The 20,535-nt window shown below is 34.5% G+C and overlaps 1 protein-coding gene across 2 annotated transcripts in view; it reads left to right on the plus strand.

Moving 5' to 3' along the window:
• Nucleotides 1–20,331, plus strand: part of LOC115237832 (autophagy-related protein 16-1) — a 446,913-nt gene extending 426,582 nt beyond the window's left edge. Inside the window, exons 9-13 of one of the 2 annotated variants that reach the window (XM_029811157.1) lie at nt 7,614–7,734; nt 16,998–17,177; nt 18,862–18,946; nt 19,031–19,177; nt 20,219–20,331. In XM_029811157.1, coding sequence (XP_029667017.1) covers nt 7,614–7,734; nt 16,998–17,177; nt 18,862–18,946; nt 19,031–19,177; nt 20,219–20,252 — 567 coding nt within the window. In that variant the 3' untranslated portion in view covers nt 20,253–20,331. The remainder of the gene's footprint in view (nt 1–7,613; nt 7,735–16,997; nt 17,178–18,861; nt 18,947–19,030; nt 19,178–20,218) is intronic. The other variant, XM_029811158.1, reaches the window with a different exon arrangement.
• Nucleotides 20,332–20,535: the final 204 nt, after the last annotated feature.

Consider the following 20,535-nt stretch of genomic DNA (forward strand, 5'->3'; position numbering starts at 1 on the left):
AGTGAATTCAACGCGAACATTTTGATAAATTTGAAATTTCTTATACTAATATACTGTCCACTCCGGAGAGATTCTCTACGTGCTTTCTACTACTTCATGTACAATATCGCTGATTGTCGTGCACGGTGTGTGCATTTTTGCAATCGGTAGACGGTGTAATTTTCCAGTTTTTCATCGAGCCGACCAAGGTCGTCCACTAGCAAATCAGAATCGTTGTCACGGATATAATTATGGTACGACGATAAGACGAGGGCATACTTTACTTCGCGGAAACACACGCGCCAACGCGAGCCTGTACTAACGAAGTGGCAGTGAAGAACGATGAGAACGCTATATAGCTGACGTGCTCGACTCGCGTGCAAGCATTCTACTATGTGTAAACAGTGCTTAGAGCAAAGCATATAAGTTTCTCATGTCCCGCCATGCGAGACGCTTTCCGCGAAGGTATCGGTAAATGTTTGCTAGGAAGGGGACGACTTCTGATTTGCTTAACTCCGCCGCGATGTGTTGTGTGTTTTCATATGTGAGTTTAACATGTTTCTTCATAGGAGACACATAGTAGCCGCCAAGTGCATGCGCCTTAACTATTACGATACCACGAAGCCGGGCTAGTATAATACTTGTTTACACTAGTATAAATAGGATGCAATATTGTTATATAAATCGCAAGATCGCCGCGAAACTGGTCAGCACTGCACTGGAAGAGAGTATGACATTGGTAAACAATATCTGCATAAAATGCAAGTAGAGAATGTGACCTGAACATTAATATTTACAGTAGCAACATGATAAGTTAACATTTTATGCAAAAAAGTCATCCTTTTTTAAAACTAATAAATTAATTGCGATATACGAAAATCGATGAATATGTTCAGTCAATTTGCTATATAGAAAATAAGGCATAATATAGGATTTTTTGAGAATATACGATATATAATACATGACTATAGAAACATTAAAATTGCATTGTATATGAAGTGCACTCGCAATAATATGTTACTTCATTCTAAGATTTCACTACGCGACAAAAATTTGAATAGTAAATTGAATCATAAGGTTTCTTATTGATCTATTAACCAACACAGTCACAAAAGCAATAGCATTATTGTATAAGAAATCAAGTATCGATCTTTGTTAGATAATAATTTAAATATAATATGCGCTTGTAGTTGACTTTACAATAGCATTTATTCGTTGGCTTCCTCGAATGTAGGTGTCATAATTAACTCGTATTGTATAATCACTAATATATATATATATATATATATATTACACATATTATAAATATATATCTTCAGTGAATAAAAAATGATGACAATAATTTATTGTAATTCTATCTTTTTTTTATTATAAGAGATATTACGCGCGCGTTGTGCATTTTATAAATACTTTTTGCATTATAAAATAAAAAGGATTCGCCAATAATAAATTTATAATTATTCTCTTCTTTTAGTTTTTCGTTTTACATTTACCATTAAATTAACCTTTTCGTACTCACGGACGAATTATCTCGTATCCCGGTGTCGTTCAACTGACGCTTTCCCTTTTTGAACCACTGCAAAGTGCATCGAAGCGCATGCATGAATTCAAGTGCGAACGCTTGAATGAAACAACTGCATCACTCGGGAACGGAGGCAGACAGCTTTTTCCTCTCTCCACTACTTTGATCCTCTTCATTCTTTCAAAATTCAAAATATTGAATATCTTATATTTGTATTGCTATAAGAAATATTTTGAATATCTATTAATTTTTCTTATTAAATTAGAAATAATAAATTTTTCTAAGCTTTTTAGAAAATCAAAAAATAAAGCACATAGAAAAATGGAAAATATTTAAATATTTAAATATTTAAAATATATTTATATATACAATTTAGAAGTAGCTGAAATAATATAGAAGAAATTCTGCAAGTTTTCTTTTTTATCTAGATATCTTTATCTAGTCAATCGTTTCTGTATCGCAGAAAAGCGGTGGGCTATAAGATACTAAAGAGATAAAGTGTCTGACCGGATCATTGCCACAGGCGACAGCGAGTGAGCTGGTGTTGATTTATGAGGAATACATGCACTAGCACTTATTTTTTGAGAATTATTTTCTTAGAGGATATTAGAGTGAGAAATATGTAACTTCCGATCAGGAGAATGTTTATTATATTAAACACTGTCGTGTGAGAAGTCGCTTACAATATGGCTTTACTTCTCTCTGTATGTGTGAATATGTGTGACTTTAAAATGTATTTATTATATTATTTTTTTACGTTAATATGTTTTTATTTAAATGCTACTGCAAAAATCTGATATTATACAATAATTTTTCTAGCTACCACATTTTCTACATGTGTGAATTTCTTGAAAGAGATATTCATCATAATTACACAAGAATATGAATACTCTTCTTCTTCATTTAAACTCTTAGAAGTTTTTATACAGGAGCGAGCATAGAGTGCCTCTCGGTAATAACTATGTTACTGAAATTAACGAGCAGGAATAAAGATTAAGTGTGAGATTAATAAAAATATCATATTCAAGAGAAAGGAAGCAAAAACACCATCACTTGAGATAGCCAATAAGGATGGTCCATATTTGAACACTCCGCTACCCTTGAAAGCGTTTTCGGTGGCGAATCGTTTATGCATATGCTTAAAAATGATGCGAGAGTACAGCGGTCATAAAACATAGGTCGCTAGTTGCCTTCAAAAAAGACTTTTCCCCGTTGCTCTTTTTACCGACTTTAATTGAAGCCTCGTATAACTTGAAGGATCCCTCTCTTCTCGTTGTTGTTCTTTTTCTCCGCTGGCCGCATTACTGTGCGCCCTCGATGGACCACTAGGACTCTATGAAGAAGTTTATGCTTTTATTGCGTAGAGAGATGCAGACCGAGTGTACGCACACCACCGAGTGTACGTACCTCACCGGTACTGGAACCCGGACGATGCATCGTAAAAAGACGATATCCGTGGATTCCACAAACCCCGCAGTGTGTACTTTCTTAGGACGATTCTTGCTACGCAGATATAAAATAAGGATCTCCGCGGCAATAATGGATGTAATTCGTTTCTAATGCTTTAACTTATATTTCGATAAAATTCACCGTCATCTATATATAAAAAAACCGATGACTATATAAACGATATCTAAAATTTTCTTCACCGCAAATTCTTTGGCGAATTTGAAGTCGATCCTTTCTGAATAAAAATTTTATTATACCTAAACTTCTTTTTTATAATTTTTGCAAAAAATCTTTAACGAAATTTTTTCTCCAACGAACGCTGGATTTCACAGCTTTACTGACGTTCAACATTGAACATCTGAGAGGATTGACGTCGTTTGACATGTTTCGAGTTTATATACAACAGCAAAGAACTCCTGGAGACGCTACCCTAAGCTGCATTGCGTGCAGATTGTTAGAACTTCCTTGCTTGCGTTTGATGCTTCTGAAGCACTCTATTGCTTCTTCTTTGATATGGGTACTTCGGATGTTATGTCACATGATAATATTATTATACGATATATGTGTGCTACGCGTTGAACGTTATATAAATACATATATCTCGCATGCATTATCGCAAATATATGATTGGACAAGTTCATCTTTTGCTGGATTTGTTACAATTATTTGAACTCGTCCAAAAAAATATAATTCGTATGTAAGATCACTGGATTATGATTCATATTCACGTGAATAAACTTTCAACTGCGCCTCTGGCTGTGTATCCTCCGTATTTTGTCGTGTGTGACTCGAATTATTTCTGTGCACATATAAAACAGAGTTACTGAATTGTTAATCAAAATTCTTGAATATCCGAATAAGTTTTATCTCTTTCTCAAGTATTATTGTAGAGAAGGTTTCTACTCATGCGTTTATTATAACATTAGGTTTCTGTATTGCTATGAATCTTGACATACATTCACATTTTACGATTTATGCGTGACATTTTCCATGGATTATAATTTCAATTTTAAACATTATTACATAAATAAAAACTATTTTTGTTAAAATTTTAATGTAAAGTATTACTTTTATTATTATATGGAAATTTTTAATTTTTCAATTATATTTTTGAGCAAATGTTCTCTAATTCTTTTTAACCGAAATGTTTATTTAATAATTTTCCATGAAATTTTGATTTATAAAATCAGTATATTATATTATATTATTACATTATATTATTAATACGATAGCTGTTAACTGTTATACGATTATATTAAACTCGAGAGAACTATTATTCTTTTTTATTAACAGCCACAAAATGGGAAGATAGGAACAATGTCGATTCTCATTTAATATTAAACAAGAATTTACATTTTTTTTCGTGACTTTAGTTACACATAATATAAGATTTAAAGAATTACAAAATATTAAAGAAGTTTGTATTTAATATACGAAAAAAGTAAGAAAGAGCTCAGTTGTAAAAGATTACGAGTGTGCTAGAAGTGTACAATAAATTGTACCGCTTCTTCAGAAGTTCACTCGTAAAAAGTTGCGTGTATATCATAAAAATCTTAAAAGTAAATTTGTATATTAAGATAACAGAACTTTATAATATAATATGTAGAATAAGATTATAAATTTCTGAAAAATAGCATTTATTTGAATTTGATAATAGAATTTTATAGAAATAAAGAAGAATTTCAGAAAACAGGAGAATCTTTTGGTGACATTGAAATTAAAAACTTTATATATATAAGAAGTTTTTAATTTTGATATTACCAAAAGATTCCTCTCTTTTCTGAAATTCTTCTTTATTTCTATAAAACTCTATTAAATATTTCTATAAAACTCTCTCTTTCTATATATAATTTTTATAACGTTAAAAGTATTCTAAAATACTTGATGTGTATTAACAACGTCATATATTCATTTTTCGTATAATAGAATATCCATAATTTTGGATATTTTATTTTATCATTTTAGAAAAACATTTTTTTTATCTCTATGGTATCAATGATATAAGTGTTGTCTTGACAAGACAAGGCGATTGAAAGCAAAGTCCATTCGACTGTTTAAGGTTTCCCGTGAAGAAATGTAGACTTGTCTTTTGGTAAAGTCTTCGAAACTTTACATTATAGTGCACTTTCGTCGGTGGCCTCTTCCACCGACGTCTTTGCGCAAAAGAGTAAAGTTCTTCCGCTGCCTGTGTATAAGGCTAAGGGCAGGAGGGCCTCACTCCTACCTGTGTTTCTTTCACGTTATAGCCTTTCCAGCTAAACTTCCGGGCCATTAATTTACATTAGGACATTTTTCAAGAGCGTGCTAGCTCCTGGCGCCGCGCACCTTAAAATTGGCGAACTCCTCTTTTTAACGGTTCTCCTCTCTTACACAGAAAGAGCCCTCGAGTCGCTTCCCCACACCCCTTGTCGACGTCACGCTTGAATTCTTCACCATTAAACGACGACGCGACGGAAAAACGAAGGGACGAACGGAGCGTATATATGAGATAACTTCAGAATTTCATTTAACGACGACGCGCGCGAGCCAAAGGCGCTGGCAATCATTAAATCACGCTCGTGACGGATCCGTCGTGCACGGCTTAATTGATATATGTATAAAGCGGCCATCGATCACCGGCGTTTTTAACACAATGTGTTTACATAACCGTACAAGTGCTACATATATCAGTTGATAATTTCATTATACACCTAGGTAATTTTGCTTGCGCGAATCCATTGCGTCGACATCGAAACAACGAATACACATCGAACGTCCCTAAATAATTTATTAACTCATAAAACACAAACTGACATTAGAGCGCGAACGTTTATCGCTTATTTTTGAATTTTTTGAACATTAAGATCTTGATCATAAAGTCATTAAATCTTCTGGCATGAGAATTATGTGTATCATATTTGGAATTTTATTAACAGTTTGCGCTATTAATGCGAGATACGATACATGCAAGATACGTACTGTGTCACTGAAAAATCTATTTATAAAGTGCTGATCGATACGAACACTTTCCGTTCATTTGCAAATTCCTTACCGATAAATAGTTATCGGAAAATATAAATAATGCAATTAATTTTAAAACAATAGACGTAATTAATGTTATACTATTATGAATATTATGATATTTTCTGTTTATGATTATAATAATGCGTAGCTAGTCGCTACGATTAGTATGCTATTAAAGAGAAAAAATGTTTATTTTTGCATGAACGAGCAGAAAAAAAAAATTCGAATTGAAAGTTTTTACGTTGCCGGGATTGTGCACTGTAAAAAATAGAACCATCGAATGTATATCGTTTTCAAAAAGTTCGATAAGAGAACCCTAGAATATCGGCGGCAGCTCACGATCGAAAAAAAATTATTCATAAAATGCGCCGCCATGGATGTCAACGTACGGGTGTAATGTTTGTTCGCGTAGACGTCGAATAGGAATGGAATAACTGTCGCTGACATCACGTCAACGACAACACAAATATCTACCGGCTATCTGGCAATATTTTCAGCCGTAATATTTGTATTATACATGAAATGCGACAGTTGTGTATGGCTGCCCTTAAGCCTCTGCTGATGTAATTTTTGATAAATTTGTAGTTTTCGTGCGCGTACATCGAATGTTCATCAGCGAATATTGGGAATAAAAAAAGGAACTTTACGACATGAATCGAATTTTCTTGTTCAACTCAATATGAGGGTAATAATGAAATCGAACTCTTTTCTTGTTACCCCGTTAAAGGATGACGTACTATTCCGCTGGAAACGCACGCTTTATACTATCTGTCTGTTTCCGCCCCTTGCAGCTACATTCATTTCTCATTTCGAACACGTCGAACGCTCGGAGCAGAGCTCAACTCGAAAATAGAAGAGAGAAAATCAACTTATGAAAGCCCCGGTGTGCTCGATCTAACAAGTCCCTGTTTAAAGTTCAGAACTTAAGTTGCAAAGTGCCAATGACTCCGGCGCTTCTAAATTGTATTTAAACAAAATAGTTTATAACTAAGCAAATTCGTGACGGAAAGTTTATATATATATATAATATTATATTAATAACAATATAATTTAATTATTTTTTACTATAACTCGTTTTATATATGTGTGTGTGTGTGTGTGTGTGTGTGTGTGTGTGTGTGTGTGTGTGTGTAGTTAAAATACTACGAAGCGAATAATTAATTTTAATATTTATTTAACGCAAACATATTCAAATAAATATTAAAAAGTTTATATATTTTAAAACAAATAAAAGAGAAATAATCTCGCAAAATATATCTGAAATTTTTTTTTTAAATTTAGATGTTGCATTTGAAATGTGCAACTATATTGAAATAAACAAACAATATGTCTATGTATATTATATATTATTCTATTGTTAAACATTTTTAAACATTAACATATTAAACATTAAGAGAGAGAAAAACAGTGAGAGAAAGAGAAAGAGAGAGAGAGAGAGAGTATAAATGTTAAGATAGATATATAAACTCTTAAAAAAAAAAATCTTTAAATATTTTGTTTTTCTAATTGTGAAAACGCATATGATATGCAAACTTAGATAACCAAAAGGGAAAGATATTTCTGATTTTATTGATCAATATGTTATTATATTTGTACCCATATTTTACTTATGCCAGTCAAGATAGGTTCACATGAACGAATCTTTGTATTTCTGTTTCAGCACACGCTCACGGGCCACTGCGCAAAGGTGATGGCGGCGAAGTTTCTTGGCGAGCCGTCAAAAGTAGTTACGGGAAGTTATGATCGCACGTTAAAAATCTGGGATCTACGCAGCAAAGCATGTAAGTAAACGTTATTGTATCGATTAATATTGTAGAACAAAAAGCGGACATTTTTCGTAAAACATCCAGTAATAACGACGACCGCAAAATATTTCAGGAAATGCGTACTTTTTTTAATCGAAAGAAAAAAGCAAAAGTGGCGAGATTTCGATCCAAATCTTTCCACGGAATGATTTTAAGACGCTTTAATTAAACTAACTTATGCAAACCAATTCTCTGAGAAATTCATCTGCGTATATTTACTGACAATCGAGATCTCGCTCGATAATCCTGAAATCCGTGGTCTCTCGCACCGTGCAACAAAGATAAACATTTATAAAATGAACCAAAAAAATAAGCAGTAATTTTTTGCGCGACTGATATCAGGTTGCATAATATTAATATATTACATTCGTTCTTGTGAGTCGTAATAGAAGCGCACAAGATATGAGCTGAAAGTAATGTACAGCATTAAAGAGAGAGAGAGAGAGAGAGAGAGAGAGTGTGTGTGAGAGTGAGAGTGAGTGAGTGAGAGAGAGAGAGAGAGTGAGGGGGGGGGGGGAGAGAGAAAGCGGTAATCACGTTGCCCATTATCTCTATTAGTCGTTGCATAATGCAAATATACTTATGAGCGTTCCAAGATAATAAAACAAACGGCGAATCTGCATGATCATTCATATGTATATTCTGTTACGCGGCTGCACAATGGACCGCCACGCAAAATATGATGCCTGTAATGCCGCGGCTTGGTTCATACGAGGCGCGCCGGCATCAACGATGCCATAATGGCTAAGATTGAATAAAAACTACCCTCCCGTCTAACAGACGGTTCGTTGCGTCGTCGTATAAATGCGTAAGGTTAATTAAATCGATAAGATCTTCCCACGAAAGAACAGATTCTCTCCTCACTTGCTTCATCCTATAAACGATCTTTACCGGCACAGAAAACTCTTTATCTCTGGATATTGACGTTTTTAATAGACGATCCCTCCGGATAATGAGGGCGAGTTTTGGAAAAGGTTGCAACTTAATGCTTGAATAAATACGTTAAGAGATAAAAAAAAGTTTTCAGGAGATTGGCCGACTAACCCGGTAACTTTGTGACTTACGTGGCTTTAAGGTAAAAGTAACGCGTGAATTGATGATAACAAAGATGAATTTATGTAATCTAATGGATGATCTGTCACAGAAAAGAAAGGCGAGATTAATCATAAATCCATTACCCACAGGAAAGAGTACTACCTTAATTAGCTCTTAAACCAAGACGCGGGTTTATCCAGGGTAAGATGGTATAAGACGGTTATATTACTCAGACTTCTTCATCACATCATTAATCAGTTGTTAATGAACGTTATTTTACACCCATTAGAATTGATTTTTTTTTGTCTTGAAACAAAAGACAGAAAAGTTATAAAAATATTAAGGATATTTTTATATTGATTTTAATTAGTTCTCTTCAGCATTATTTTTGTTGCTAGATTATTTGCGAGTAATAAAGAAATATATAACAATATATATAAATGTTGAAAAATATTGGTGTGAAAACTAATGTAAAACTTAATATTAAAAGTAAATTAATGTAATATAAAAATACCATGGGGATTATAATCGACTACGACTTTTAATATTTCTAAGTATTTTTATGTATTAGGTGTACAACTTTGCTTCCGCCGTTTTTTTCCGAAATTCGAGGCTTTATTGTAAAAAACTGGTTATACATTTATGATTTAAAGTATTGTCCATCGCTGGCCACTACTTTCTCCCATCTTTCGGGCAGCGTACAAATCCCGCGTTGAAAAAACTGGTTATCTTTTGAAGCGATCCACGAATCGATCCAATTTCTTACTTCTTCATAAGACCAGAAGTGCTGGTCAACCAGGCCGTATGCCATTGATCGAAACAAGTGATAGTCAGAGGGAGCAACATCTGGAGAATACGGCAGGTGGGGTAGGACTTCCCATTTCAACGTTTCCAAGTATGTCTTGACCACTTTCGCAACATGGGGTCGAGCATTGTCATGCTGCAAAATCACTTTATCCAAATACAGAGCATGACCTTGGAGCCGTGAATATTCGGTTTGGCCGTCGACGTGGAAGCATGGCCGGGATATCCCCATGTTTTTCTGCGCTTGGGGTTATCGTAATGAACCCATTTTTAGTCCCCAGTCACAATGCGATGCAGAAATCCCTTCCGTCTTTGCCTTTCAAGCAACTGTTCACAAACAAACAAACGCCGTTCAACATCTCTCGGTTTCAACTCGTACGGCACCCAATTTCCTTGCTTCTGAAGTTTGAATACAGACGATATGGAAATTATATCTTTCAACAGGAGAATTCACGTCTACTAGGTCGGTCCGAACGCGTACAGTCACCATTAGAAGACCCTTTCGTATTAGAAAGTTCGCGCGCGTCGTGATCTAATTTCACACAAGCAACTCTGACAGACTGGAAACACCAAATGCGATTATTTGAAATTTGAGCCTTCCTTCACGAACATTATTGTGATCTTCGATGCTGGTAGATGTTGGACGAAAACTATACCTGTGCCTATATATGGATCTAATAATGTGGCTTTCGAGTCATTGAAAATCGCCACTGTAATGCGATAATTTCATGCATTCAAGAGCAAAAGTAATTTCCTCATTCCCAGAAAATTGTTTTCGAGTTGGAATGCGCGGCATCGTGACCAGCACTCGTGCGAAACGTGAGGATGCTCGATGCGCCTACCCATGGGAGATTTATCACGCTAATTGTCGAGCACTTGAAAGAAGAGCAGCGGTGTCCGATCGTCCGCTCTCCGATTGTCTACGCGAACTATCTCGTCGTATCGAATCCTAGTTCGTTCGGCCGTAAAATAGAGAAATCTTTCACCACTTTCGTCGGCGGGGGCTGCGAGGCTCTACGCGATAAGCGCGCCGCTTCGAAGACAGGGGCGAAAGTGATAATTTACAGCCGGATGAAGGTGGCCATTCTCTCGAGGTAAAGTATAGATCGCGTCCTTCGTACGAAATGTAGGGGCTTTAAGTGGCGCGAAAAATAAATTGGACAAGCCGCACGCAGGCGGCCGGACGCGGGCAGATAGCGGCCACGGAGGATCTCATTTCCCGTAAATGTATTCGGGATTTACATTCGGCGCCGAACTAATCTCGTGAAACGGTGCGCTCTATCTGAAGAACGGCTCGAGATATCGATTTACACTTCAGTCAACAGCGTTACAAGCTTCTGCGGTATGCGCGACCGGTAGCCGAGGAGGAATCGTATTGACAAAGGATACAAAGCTACGGACTGCTTAACACGACGCAGCACACACAGACAGTATTAATTTGCAAGGTCTAGGATCGCCTTAAACCTGGCCTTTAGTTACGGTTCGCTCACAACACAGAGTCCACGTAATAATAATTTACGCCATTAACCAACGTACGCGAATGCTCAAATTTCGATAAATCGCATTGCATCAAAGAAAAGCATTGTTATTTTTCAGTTGAAATATAATTAATGACGAAAACAAAGTTATCTATATTGTACCTTGACTATCTGTAAGATACGTGATAAATGCAATAATTCGTTTCCAATCGTTTTCGATAAATAGATATTGAAATATATGATAACGATAAGAACACGATATTATTTACATTAAAATATAAAATAAAATATATATAGTTTCAAGTTGTATGTCACCTTCATTAATCAATGATGAACGACCATACAGTTTATGTATAGCAATCGATTTCACTTATTGAGAATTGATGCACAACTGATACAAATTTTAATATCGATTACTGTTGATTTACTATTATTTTATGATCTTGAAATAAAAAATGTATTTAGTGACACAAATTCGTCAATGTGCGGTTATTGCAGTAAACTATCAGATTACTAACTTATTACAATAAAATATCAGTTATATTCGAAGCGACTCGTTTTTTCATGCCTTTGCTTTTTATAAATTTTTTACATTTTATATATTTTAATTATATGTATCTTACATATTTTATATATTTTATCTATATTATTTTATACATATTTTTAAGAAATAAAACATACAACATCCAGTACTGTAATTATTGTAATGCAATTGCATGTAAAGAGAATTGATGGTATTATAGTTGTCCTTGACACAAATTTGAGAATTATATGTCCCTCATATTAAGTTAAGACCAAAACCGTAAACTGCAAAGTTTCCTACGACGGAAACGACTAGAGAACTGTATTACTTTGCGATATGCAAGCCCTTATGAAACATGAAGAGAGCAATTTCGAAAAGTGTATCTCCTTAAATCAAGTCGCGTAAAGTGATGCAGCACCGGAGTTGTAGCGGACGATAATTAATGTAAGAAGTCGAGCGGCATCACAAATCGTTGTCCCGACTGAGTTTGCGGCCGACCCATCAAACTTACTACATAAATACAAAACTTTTTCGTCGCGGACGTTACCGTGTACACTACGAAGGGACGAGCGAGAGGATTTGTCTTATTTTTTTATGCAATGCAGATAACAACGCGGAGCGCGCGTGGAACGTAATTAACCTGTGGCTTAACTTCGTCACGTAATTTATAGCTGTCGTCTCGCCGGGTCATCCAGTAGCCGAGTCTAAGTTAATTGTGCGCACGCGGATACCTGCGTGGATACACAGGTACTTCCGTTTTAGCCTCGCGGCGGCTTTTGTTTCTCGTTGTAAGCCGTGATCCTACAGCAAAATAGCGAAAACCGCGCTATCAAGGAAGACCGGCGGAGAACAGGGGGGGAGGTGGTTGTACAAAAGTTTCGCACAAATAAATCTCCGAACGCGCGAGGTGCGCACAATGGGGAAAGCGGCGCTGAAAGGGCGTTTAAGCGTGAATTATTGTTTACCCGCGGACGCTTTAAGACAAAAAGGACGCTTAAAGTGGATCAGCTGTTTTCTATCGCGCTATTATCTACCTCGCCACGTCGCGCAATTTCGTGAACGCCTCGAGCGACTTTTCTGGACACAATCATGCCACGGACAGACGGATTCCGCACCGCACATCGCACCGACGAAATAGTACCCCGTGTTCGTCCCGATGACTGAAAAGATTGCATTAACTGTTCTCTAAATTTCCGAGAAATTAATCCTTGTCACTTACTTTTGCTATGATTCTTAGAAAATAATTTTTGTTTCTTTAACTTTAATATATAATAAATATATGTAAGATTGTTAATCTTATGCTTCCTTAATCTAATCGTCTTTATGCTAACTATTAAGTACGCAGAAACAAATAACCTTTTTTATATTTTTATTAATGTTAATCTAATGCAGTTGCGAAATAATTAAGTTTAATTTCAAGAAATAATTAAAAATGATATTTCACAAAATTTTTTCTAAAAATTAATCTAAAATATAACTGAGAGAATCTAAAATGAAATATTGCTCGATATGCCTTATAATTATATTAAATTAACATACGTCTCTCTATATAAAGCAAATGTGCATAATATGAAATACATATTAATGCGAAAAGCATGAGGAAGAGCAAATTAACATGAAGCTTTTATCCGAAAGCTCTTATCATGGTTGACTGTTGAATAAGACTTACATGCAAAGCCGGTAATCCTTTATGCCTCGTTTGAGGGATAGATGTACGTTAATAGCATATATATATATATATCATGCACTTATCTGAATAATACATTTGGGCTTAAGGACCAGTACATAAAGGACTATATTATGGATGAGGATATACTTCGTGCGACATGTTGCAAAAATTGACGTTTCAAAATTACCATTAGAAGCTGAACTAAAAATAAAATTGTTCGTTTTAATAGCATAAAGTCACGAGTCTTGTGATTTATGATACATAGTAAAGCTGTATATAATAAATCAGCTATATTTTTTAACTAAAAATATTCTGTACATTATTTGTCTTTTTTGTTTATACTGTCATTAAGTAAAATTATCATCGTACAAATAAATGTTAAATTATGTTATGTTAAAATATAACGCTAAAATATTAAAGAAATGGATTTACAGGAAGGACGACTTTTATTATCTACGATGAAATGTCATATTTTTTATATGAAAATTAGCATCATCTTGTAATTGTAGGAATATTTTAAAAATAATGATTAAGTTAGGCTAACCATTTTGTCATTTTGCCATCATCGTCATTACAATTCAAATCAACAATTCTGAAATCATTAGATGGAAATATTCGCGTATTATTATTTCGAGTCCACTACAATAGAAGTCTATATGCGTTTTGCCGCACGATACCTCATTCACGCAAAAGAGATATGGTTTATACGCTAATAATTTTGCGTCGATGTTTATTAGCCATATGCGTCTCTCGAGTATTTTACTGAATTGTGATAAACGGTGCGTTGCGGATATAGTGCGGTTACTTGTTGCGAGGTAAGACTGCTGTGAACCGTGCGATGTTAAAGTGAAGTAGGAATTGTCGACAAATTTCTCTTTATGCACGAATGCACTTTGGAAGAAATTTTATTGCTTCCAGAGAAGTGCCCTACTCACCGCGTTTGAAGCTTGTGAAGTACTTTCTGCAGAACTTGTATGTCGAACTACGGGGATTGAGTATACGCCGCGCGCAAATATCAATGCCGTATATATGTATATCTTCATCTGCATATACAACAATGCCACAATAAGAAAATACTTACGAAATGCCAAAAAAGCGAATACATTGCATCTTGTATAATGACATTTGAAAATTTGGGTACCCGACGTGTTACTATTATGTCACATATATTCGATTTGATATTCTCTTCTGTAAAAAAAAAAAAAAAAATACTGCTGAATTATCATATAAAACAGATAAACGAATATTACAAACATTAAAATAAAACAAATTAAAAAAATTAATTATCATCAAAGTTTCCTACAGACTTACTAAAATGCAATATTTGAAATTTCAATAGAAATTAGATATATATTTGCTTTTCACTGATTCAGAAATTATGCGACGCGATTGAAAGACAATTTAACGCGCTATCGTAATTGAATACGCGCTCTTGCAACATGTAGAGTTTGTGAATGAAGAAGATTTCCTCCCCTAGCATGTTACACTGTCGTGAAGTAATTGGAATCCGTAATACCATCTTCGGAATAGAAACGGTGGACACCAGCCGCTCTTCGACATCCCGCCGTAGAAACTTTGACGGACTAATCGATCGAGCGATAAATCACATTTGATTTAATGTGCAGCCGCGGTAAAGTAAAATGGAAACTGGCACGCGGATTCATAATTGCACAAAGGCCGAGGTTAAGGAAAGGTAGACTAGAAGGGCGGTAAGGGCGGACGATCCTAAGCGGAAAACTCGTAATTTATCCTGTTTTCAGTTTTGACGCCGGGCGGTTTCCGCGTCGCGCGCTAGCGATTTCCAAGAGGTTCGCGGAAACATGGCGACGCGAATGTCATTTCCCGACGTAAATTAAGTTTGAAATCCTGCTTATTTCAGCGTGGAGATCGATGAGAGCTGCCGCTAGGTACAACTACAGTTTGAAAGGGGAAACCAGCCGTGATTCACATTCGATACAACTGTTAACTCGCTCCGCTTAAAGTCGGCGTGCGTATATGCAATTCGGGAGGACGTAATTCTATTACTACCGTGGAATGCTCAAATTAAATGCAGAAAGCTTTCTGCATGCATTTAATTCGATCATACTGTTATCCTTGCAAGGCGAATTTTACATTTGAAGGCTTGCGCATTAAAATATTGTATCTAAAGTATGAACAAAAATGCACCGATATTTTTTTGGTAATCACACACGAACAATTTGAACATAACTAACACAAAACATTAGGTATATAATAGATTAATACATTTTATAAAAATTTAAGTTTTAATAATCGCATTGCATCTTGTATAATGACATTTGAAAATTTGGGTACCCGACGTGTTACTATTATGTCACATATATTCGATTTGATATTCTCTTCTGTAAAAAAAAAAAAAATACTGCTGAATTATCATATAAAACAGATAAACGAATATTACAAACATTAAAATAAAACAAATTAAAAAAATTAATTATCATCAAAGTTTCCTACAGACTTACTAAAATGCAATATTTGAAATTTCAATAGAAATTAGATATATATTTGCTTTTCACTGATTCAGAAATTATGCGACGCGATTGAAAGACAATTTAACGCGCTATCGTAATTGAATACGCGCTCTTGCAACATGTAGAGTTTGTGAATGAAGAAGATTTCCTCCCCTAGCATGTTACACTGTCGTGAAGTAATTGGAATCCGTAATACCATCTTCGGAATAGAAACGGTGGACACCAGCCGCTCTTCGACATCCCGCCGTAGAAACTTTGACGGACTAATCGATCGAGCGGTAAATCACATTTGATTTAATGTGCAGCCGGGGTAAAGTAAAATGGAAACTGGCACGCGGATTCATAATTGCACAAAGGCCGAGGTTAAGGAAAGGTAGACTAGAAGGGCGGTAAGGGCGGACGATCCTAAGCGGAAAACTCGTAATTTATCCTGTTTTCAGTTTTGACGCCGGGCGGTTTCCGCGTCGCGCGCTAGCGATTTCCAAGAGGTTCGCGGAAACATGGCGACGCGAATGTCATTTCCCGACGTAAATTAAGTTTGAAATCCTGCTTATTTCAGCGTGGAGATCGATGAGAGCTGCCGCTAGGTACAACTACAGTTTGAAAGGGGAAACCAGCCGTGATTCACATTCGATACAACTGTTAACTCGCTCCGCTTAAAGTCGGCGTGCGTATATGCAATTCGGGAGGACGTAATTCTATTACTACCGTGGAATGCTCAAATTAAATGCAGAAAGCTTTCTGCATGCATTTAATTCGATCATACTGTTATCCTTGCAAGGCGAATTTTACATTTGAAGGCTTGCGCATTAAAATATTGTATCTAAAGTATGAACAAAAATGCACCGATATTTTTTTTGTAATCACACACGAACAATTTGAACATAACTAACACAAAACATTAGGTATATAATAGATTAATACATTTTATAAAAATTTAAGTTTTAATAATCGCACGGAGACAAACAATTTTATTCTGTTGGCATTTATTACAGCATTCATTGATGATAATTTTTCAATGTATATATATATATTATACAATTTATGCATACATAAAATTATTGACACTTTTTACTTAAATGAAAAGAAAAACGGTTTATTATTATTATTATTTTTAAAAATCTCTTTTTCTCTTACTCTTTAGTAAAATATATCGTATCAAAGTAATCGAACGGCGAAAGTGCAATTTAATTGCCTATACGAATAGATCTTTTAAAGATGAAAAATTTTATGTTGTGCAGGTATAGAGACGAAATTTGCTGGATCTAGTTGCAACGACCTCGTAACTTCAGACGGTGCTGGCTCCACGATAATCAGTGGTCATTTTGATCAAAGAATCAGGTTTTGGGATACGAGAGCTGAATCTAGCTCAAATGACATTCTACTGGAAGGAAAAGTTACATCCTTAGATTTGTCCCGTGGTAAGTGAAGTTACATATATCAAATTACAGAGTTTGTACTTTAATAAAAAGTAAAGCAAAACAATTGCAGAACTACAATAAAAAAATAAAGCAAGATATCAACAAGCTCAATTGTATTAATTTAGTCAATTGAAGACTTTATTGAATATTAATTGAACATATTATACTTTCTAAAGAAAATTTTTTGTCTTTTCCTCTATTACAGAGTTTAAGCGAATATCATCAAAATTGGAGAATAAACGTAGTATGTTATATATTTTGGAAAGATATTTAATACAAATTGTAATACAATATGAGATTACGTTTACTATATATAATATTAAAGTAGAATATTGATTCTATATTATGTAACTATTGTATGTGTAATTTGCTTGTGCATTTTATAATATCGATTAAGGTATGTCAAATGTATGTGAAGGAATAGCTGATTATTTTTTTTCATTATTGGGGGGTATTTAAGTATTTAAATCAAACATACGGTTTAACAGAAATATTGAAACGCCATGAAAACGTTGATATATCGGTAATTACATTGTATTTTATTTAAATTGCTTATTTTGTTTATTTTGTAAAGAACATGAATCATATTTTTAACTAAATTAGATTAATAATGGTTTGTACTATTACATGTCTCTATTTATATTGTGTATTTGAAAAAATCCAATATATTAATCACAGTTGTAAAAATATAGATTTTTGTAATTTTACATTATTAAAAACGGTACAGATATTTTGATTATTATAGAACTCGAATATAATCATTTGAGAAATTTCATTTATCAAATTTATAATTATTTCAGAGAGTGTAAACTGCAAATTAAACGAACAACAGAAATTCAACATTGAGAAATAAAATTCAACATTGAGAAATAAAATTTTACTTTTCCAAATTGATGATAGATTTTATATTGTTATTATAGGGTATTTATACGTAACACGTACCTATCCATTCAACAATTATAATGAGGCGAAACAAGACACTAATTGGCATTTCACGTCAACTGCTGCACGAGGCATTTTGTTCTGATAATTCTGTTTCGTTATGCAAACAATGCTATTTTTTGTTTTTACTTTTTATTGCAACATTTTAATGATGCGAATGAATTGGCTCGTGCGCGATTCTGCAATATTCTCAAAGCAGTCATATCAGATGCATTTTGTTCATTCAAAAGTATTTCATACAGACATATCGTCCTATTGCATTTCATTAATTGTCAATATTGCCAAAATACAAATGTGATGAATTCAATGAAACAGTATCTTATTCTAATTTTTAATTTTTGCAGTTAAACAAATATATCGCGGCTTTCTAGTATTTTTCGTCGTTTATTAATTACATTTGTTTGAAAAAGATCTGAAAAGAGCCCAAATATTTCTGCGTTAGGTATTTCAGATCAATATGATATAAAAGAAGATTAATAAAAACGGATTATTTCGATGCATGGTGAACTACAATACATACAAGTTTATTGCGCTGTACTAGATTTTTTAATGTCTAGAGATAGAATTGGTGGTATTGTGTATATTTCGTAGATGTATTTTTATTAAATAATTACAATATGTCCGAAATGTACGAAATATTTGTTTAGCTAAAGTTGTAACTCCGCAAACATTTACGCAAACAATTTAAATATTATTCAATCATAGACGATCGCGAATCATAAAGGCATCTATTTGATTTCAGACGCAAATTACCTTTTGAGTTGCGTGAGGGATGACACGGTGAAATTGATTGATCTACGAATGAAGAAGATTGTTGGGTCCTTCAGGTGGGTTATGTGTGCATTTATCGCATATATACGCGACTAGAATATTAAAATGGTAAATCATTGTATTTTTATTTTATTTTACAGTGCTGACGGCTTCAAAGTGGGATTCGATTGGACAAGAGCCGCTTTCAGTCCTGACGGGCAGTACATAGCGGTTGGTTCCGCAGACGGTTCCGTCTTTATCTGGTCTATAGCGACGAATATGATCGAAACAATACTAAAGGGACATACGTAAGTAGATATTTTCTATTAATTGCTTGTTATGCGTAACTGAAATTCGAAAAATTAAGTTAAATCCTTTTCTACTAAAAAGTACAATGATCCTTTACAAGAAGACTTAACAATTAGATGTTATTAGTCTTATTTTAAAAGATAAAAATGAATTATAAAATTTTAACAGATAGCTATATGGTTCTGTTAATCACATTCTTATTCGTGCATGGTTTAATATATCATAATATTTAACCGTTGCAAAATGTATCCATTAATACAGTTTTATCGCACTTATGGTCTGCATATTTATATATTCTTGACAAAATATTTAATTTTCTGCCCTAGAGATAAAAAATTGCAATCCTCTTCTTTCATATAGATTGGAATATGCAATATCGATATTAAAGCTCAGATCATTATAAAATGGATGTTCCAAAAAAAACTACTAAATTTTATATGACTTAATGGTCTATGCTTGCCAACGATGAAAAAGTATATTAAAATGCGAAATATTGTTTCCGATATTATAGTAGATCGAATATTAATTTACGAAGACTAATCCGAGATATTGAAAACAGAGCTGCTGCGTCAAACTTTCATAAAGCATCTTATTGTTGCTTTTTTATCGCAGTCTCTTTATTTCATACTCTATACTCTCATCTACTTGATGCTATATTATTATATTAAACTCTATGCGCGGTGCTTGCAAGTATAAGTATACAATTAAATTTAACGTTTCCATAATCGCTTTATTAATTTTCTATTGTCAATACTACGAACGGCCAGGGATGATCTAGAGATTATTTTTTTGTAATCCTAGTGCCGCATTTGTGACGACATTTCTCAGCCGCTCCAACGTGCGACTTTATTTGCGGTCACAAAATCGATAGCGTTAACCCGCTGTTGCCCTTCGCACGTTCTATTTTGGTGTATCATCGTTATAATTTATTTCTCTCTGCCCCCTTTTCTTTATCACGAAATACGTTTTGACCCGTTTGATGGATGCGAATTTCTCGTTTAAATTCGCTCGCTAGAGCACTAAAGCGCCCGTAATTTTAGGAGGCACCTTCGAGTGCTCTGCATACCCACCTGACACGAAAAGTTCCTGAAGTACTTCGGTCCTCTGGTCCACCACACGCAGCACATGTATACGCAGACACATATACATACACGTGTAAATGCATGCACACGAAGAAAAAAATTTGCGCTGGGAAAAGACTAGAGGGGATCTAAGAAAATATTTCGACGTGACCCGATTTCCGCTCCAACTTTTGCGCTGTATATTCACGTACACATATTCGCTCGTATCTATACATCGCCGGAAGACTTTGTGATATTGCGAATTTATACGGCACCCTGGATGCTTCCAACTCTTG

The sequence above is a fragment of the Formica exsecta genome, unplaced genomic scaffold (assembly GCF_003651465.1).
Source record: "Formica exsecta isolate Colony F162 unplaced genomic scaffold, ASM365146v1 scaffold31, whole genome shotgun sequence".
Lineage (NCBI taxonomy): Eukaryota > Metazoa > Arthropoda > Insecta > Hymenoptera > Formicidae > Formica > Formica exsecta.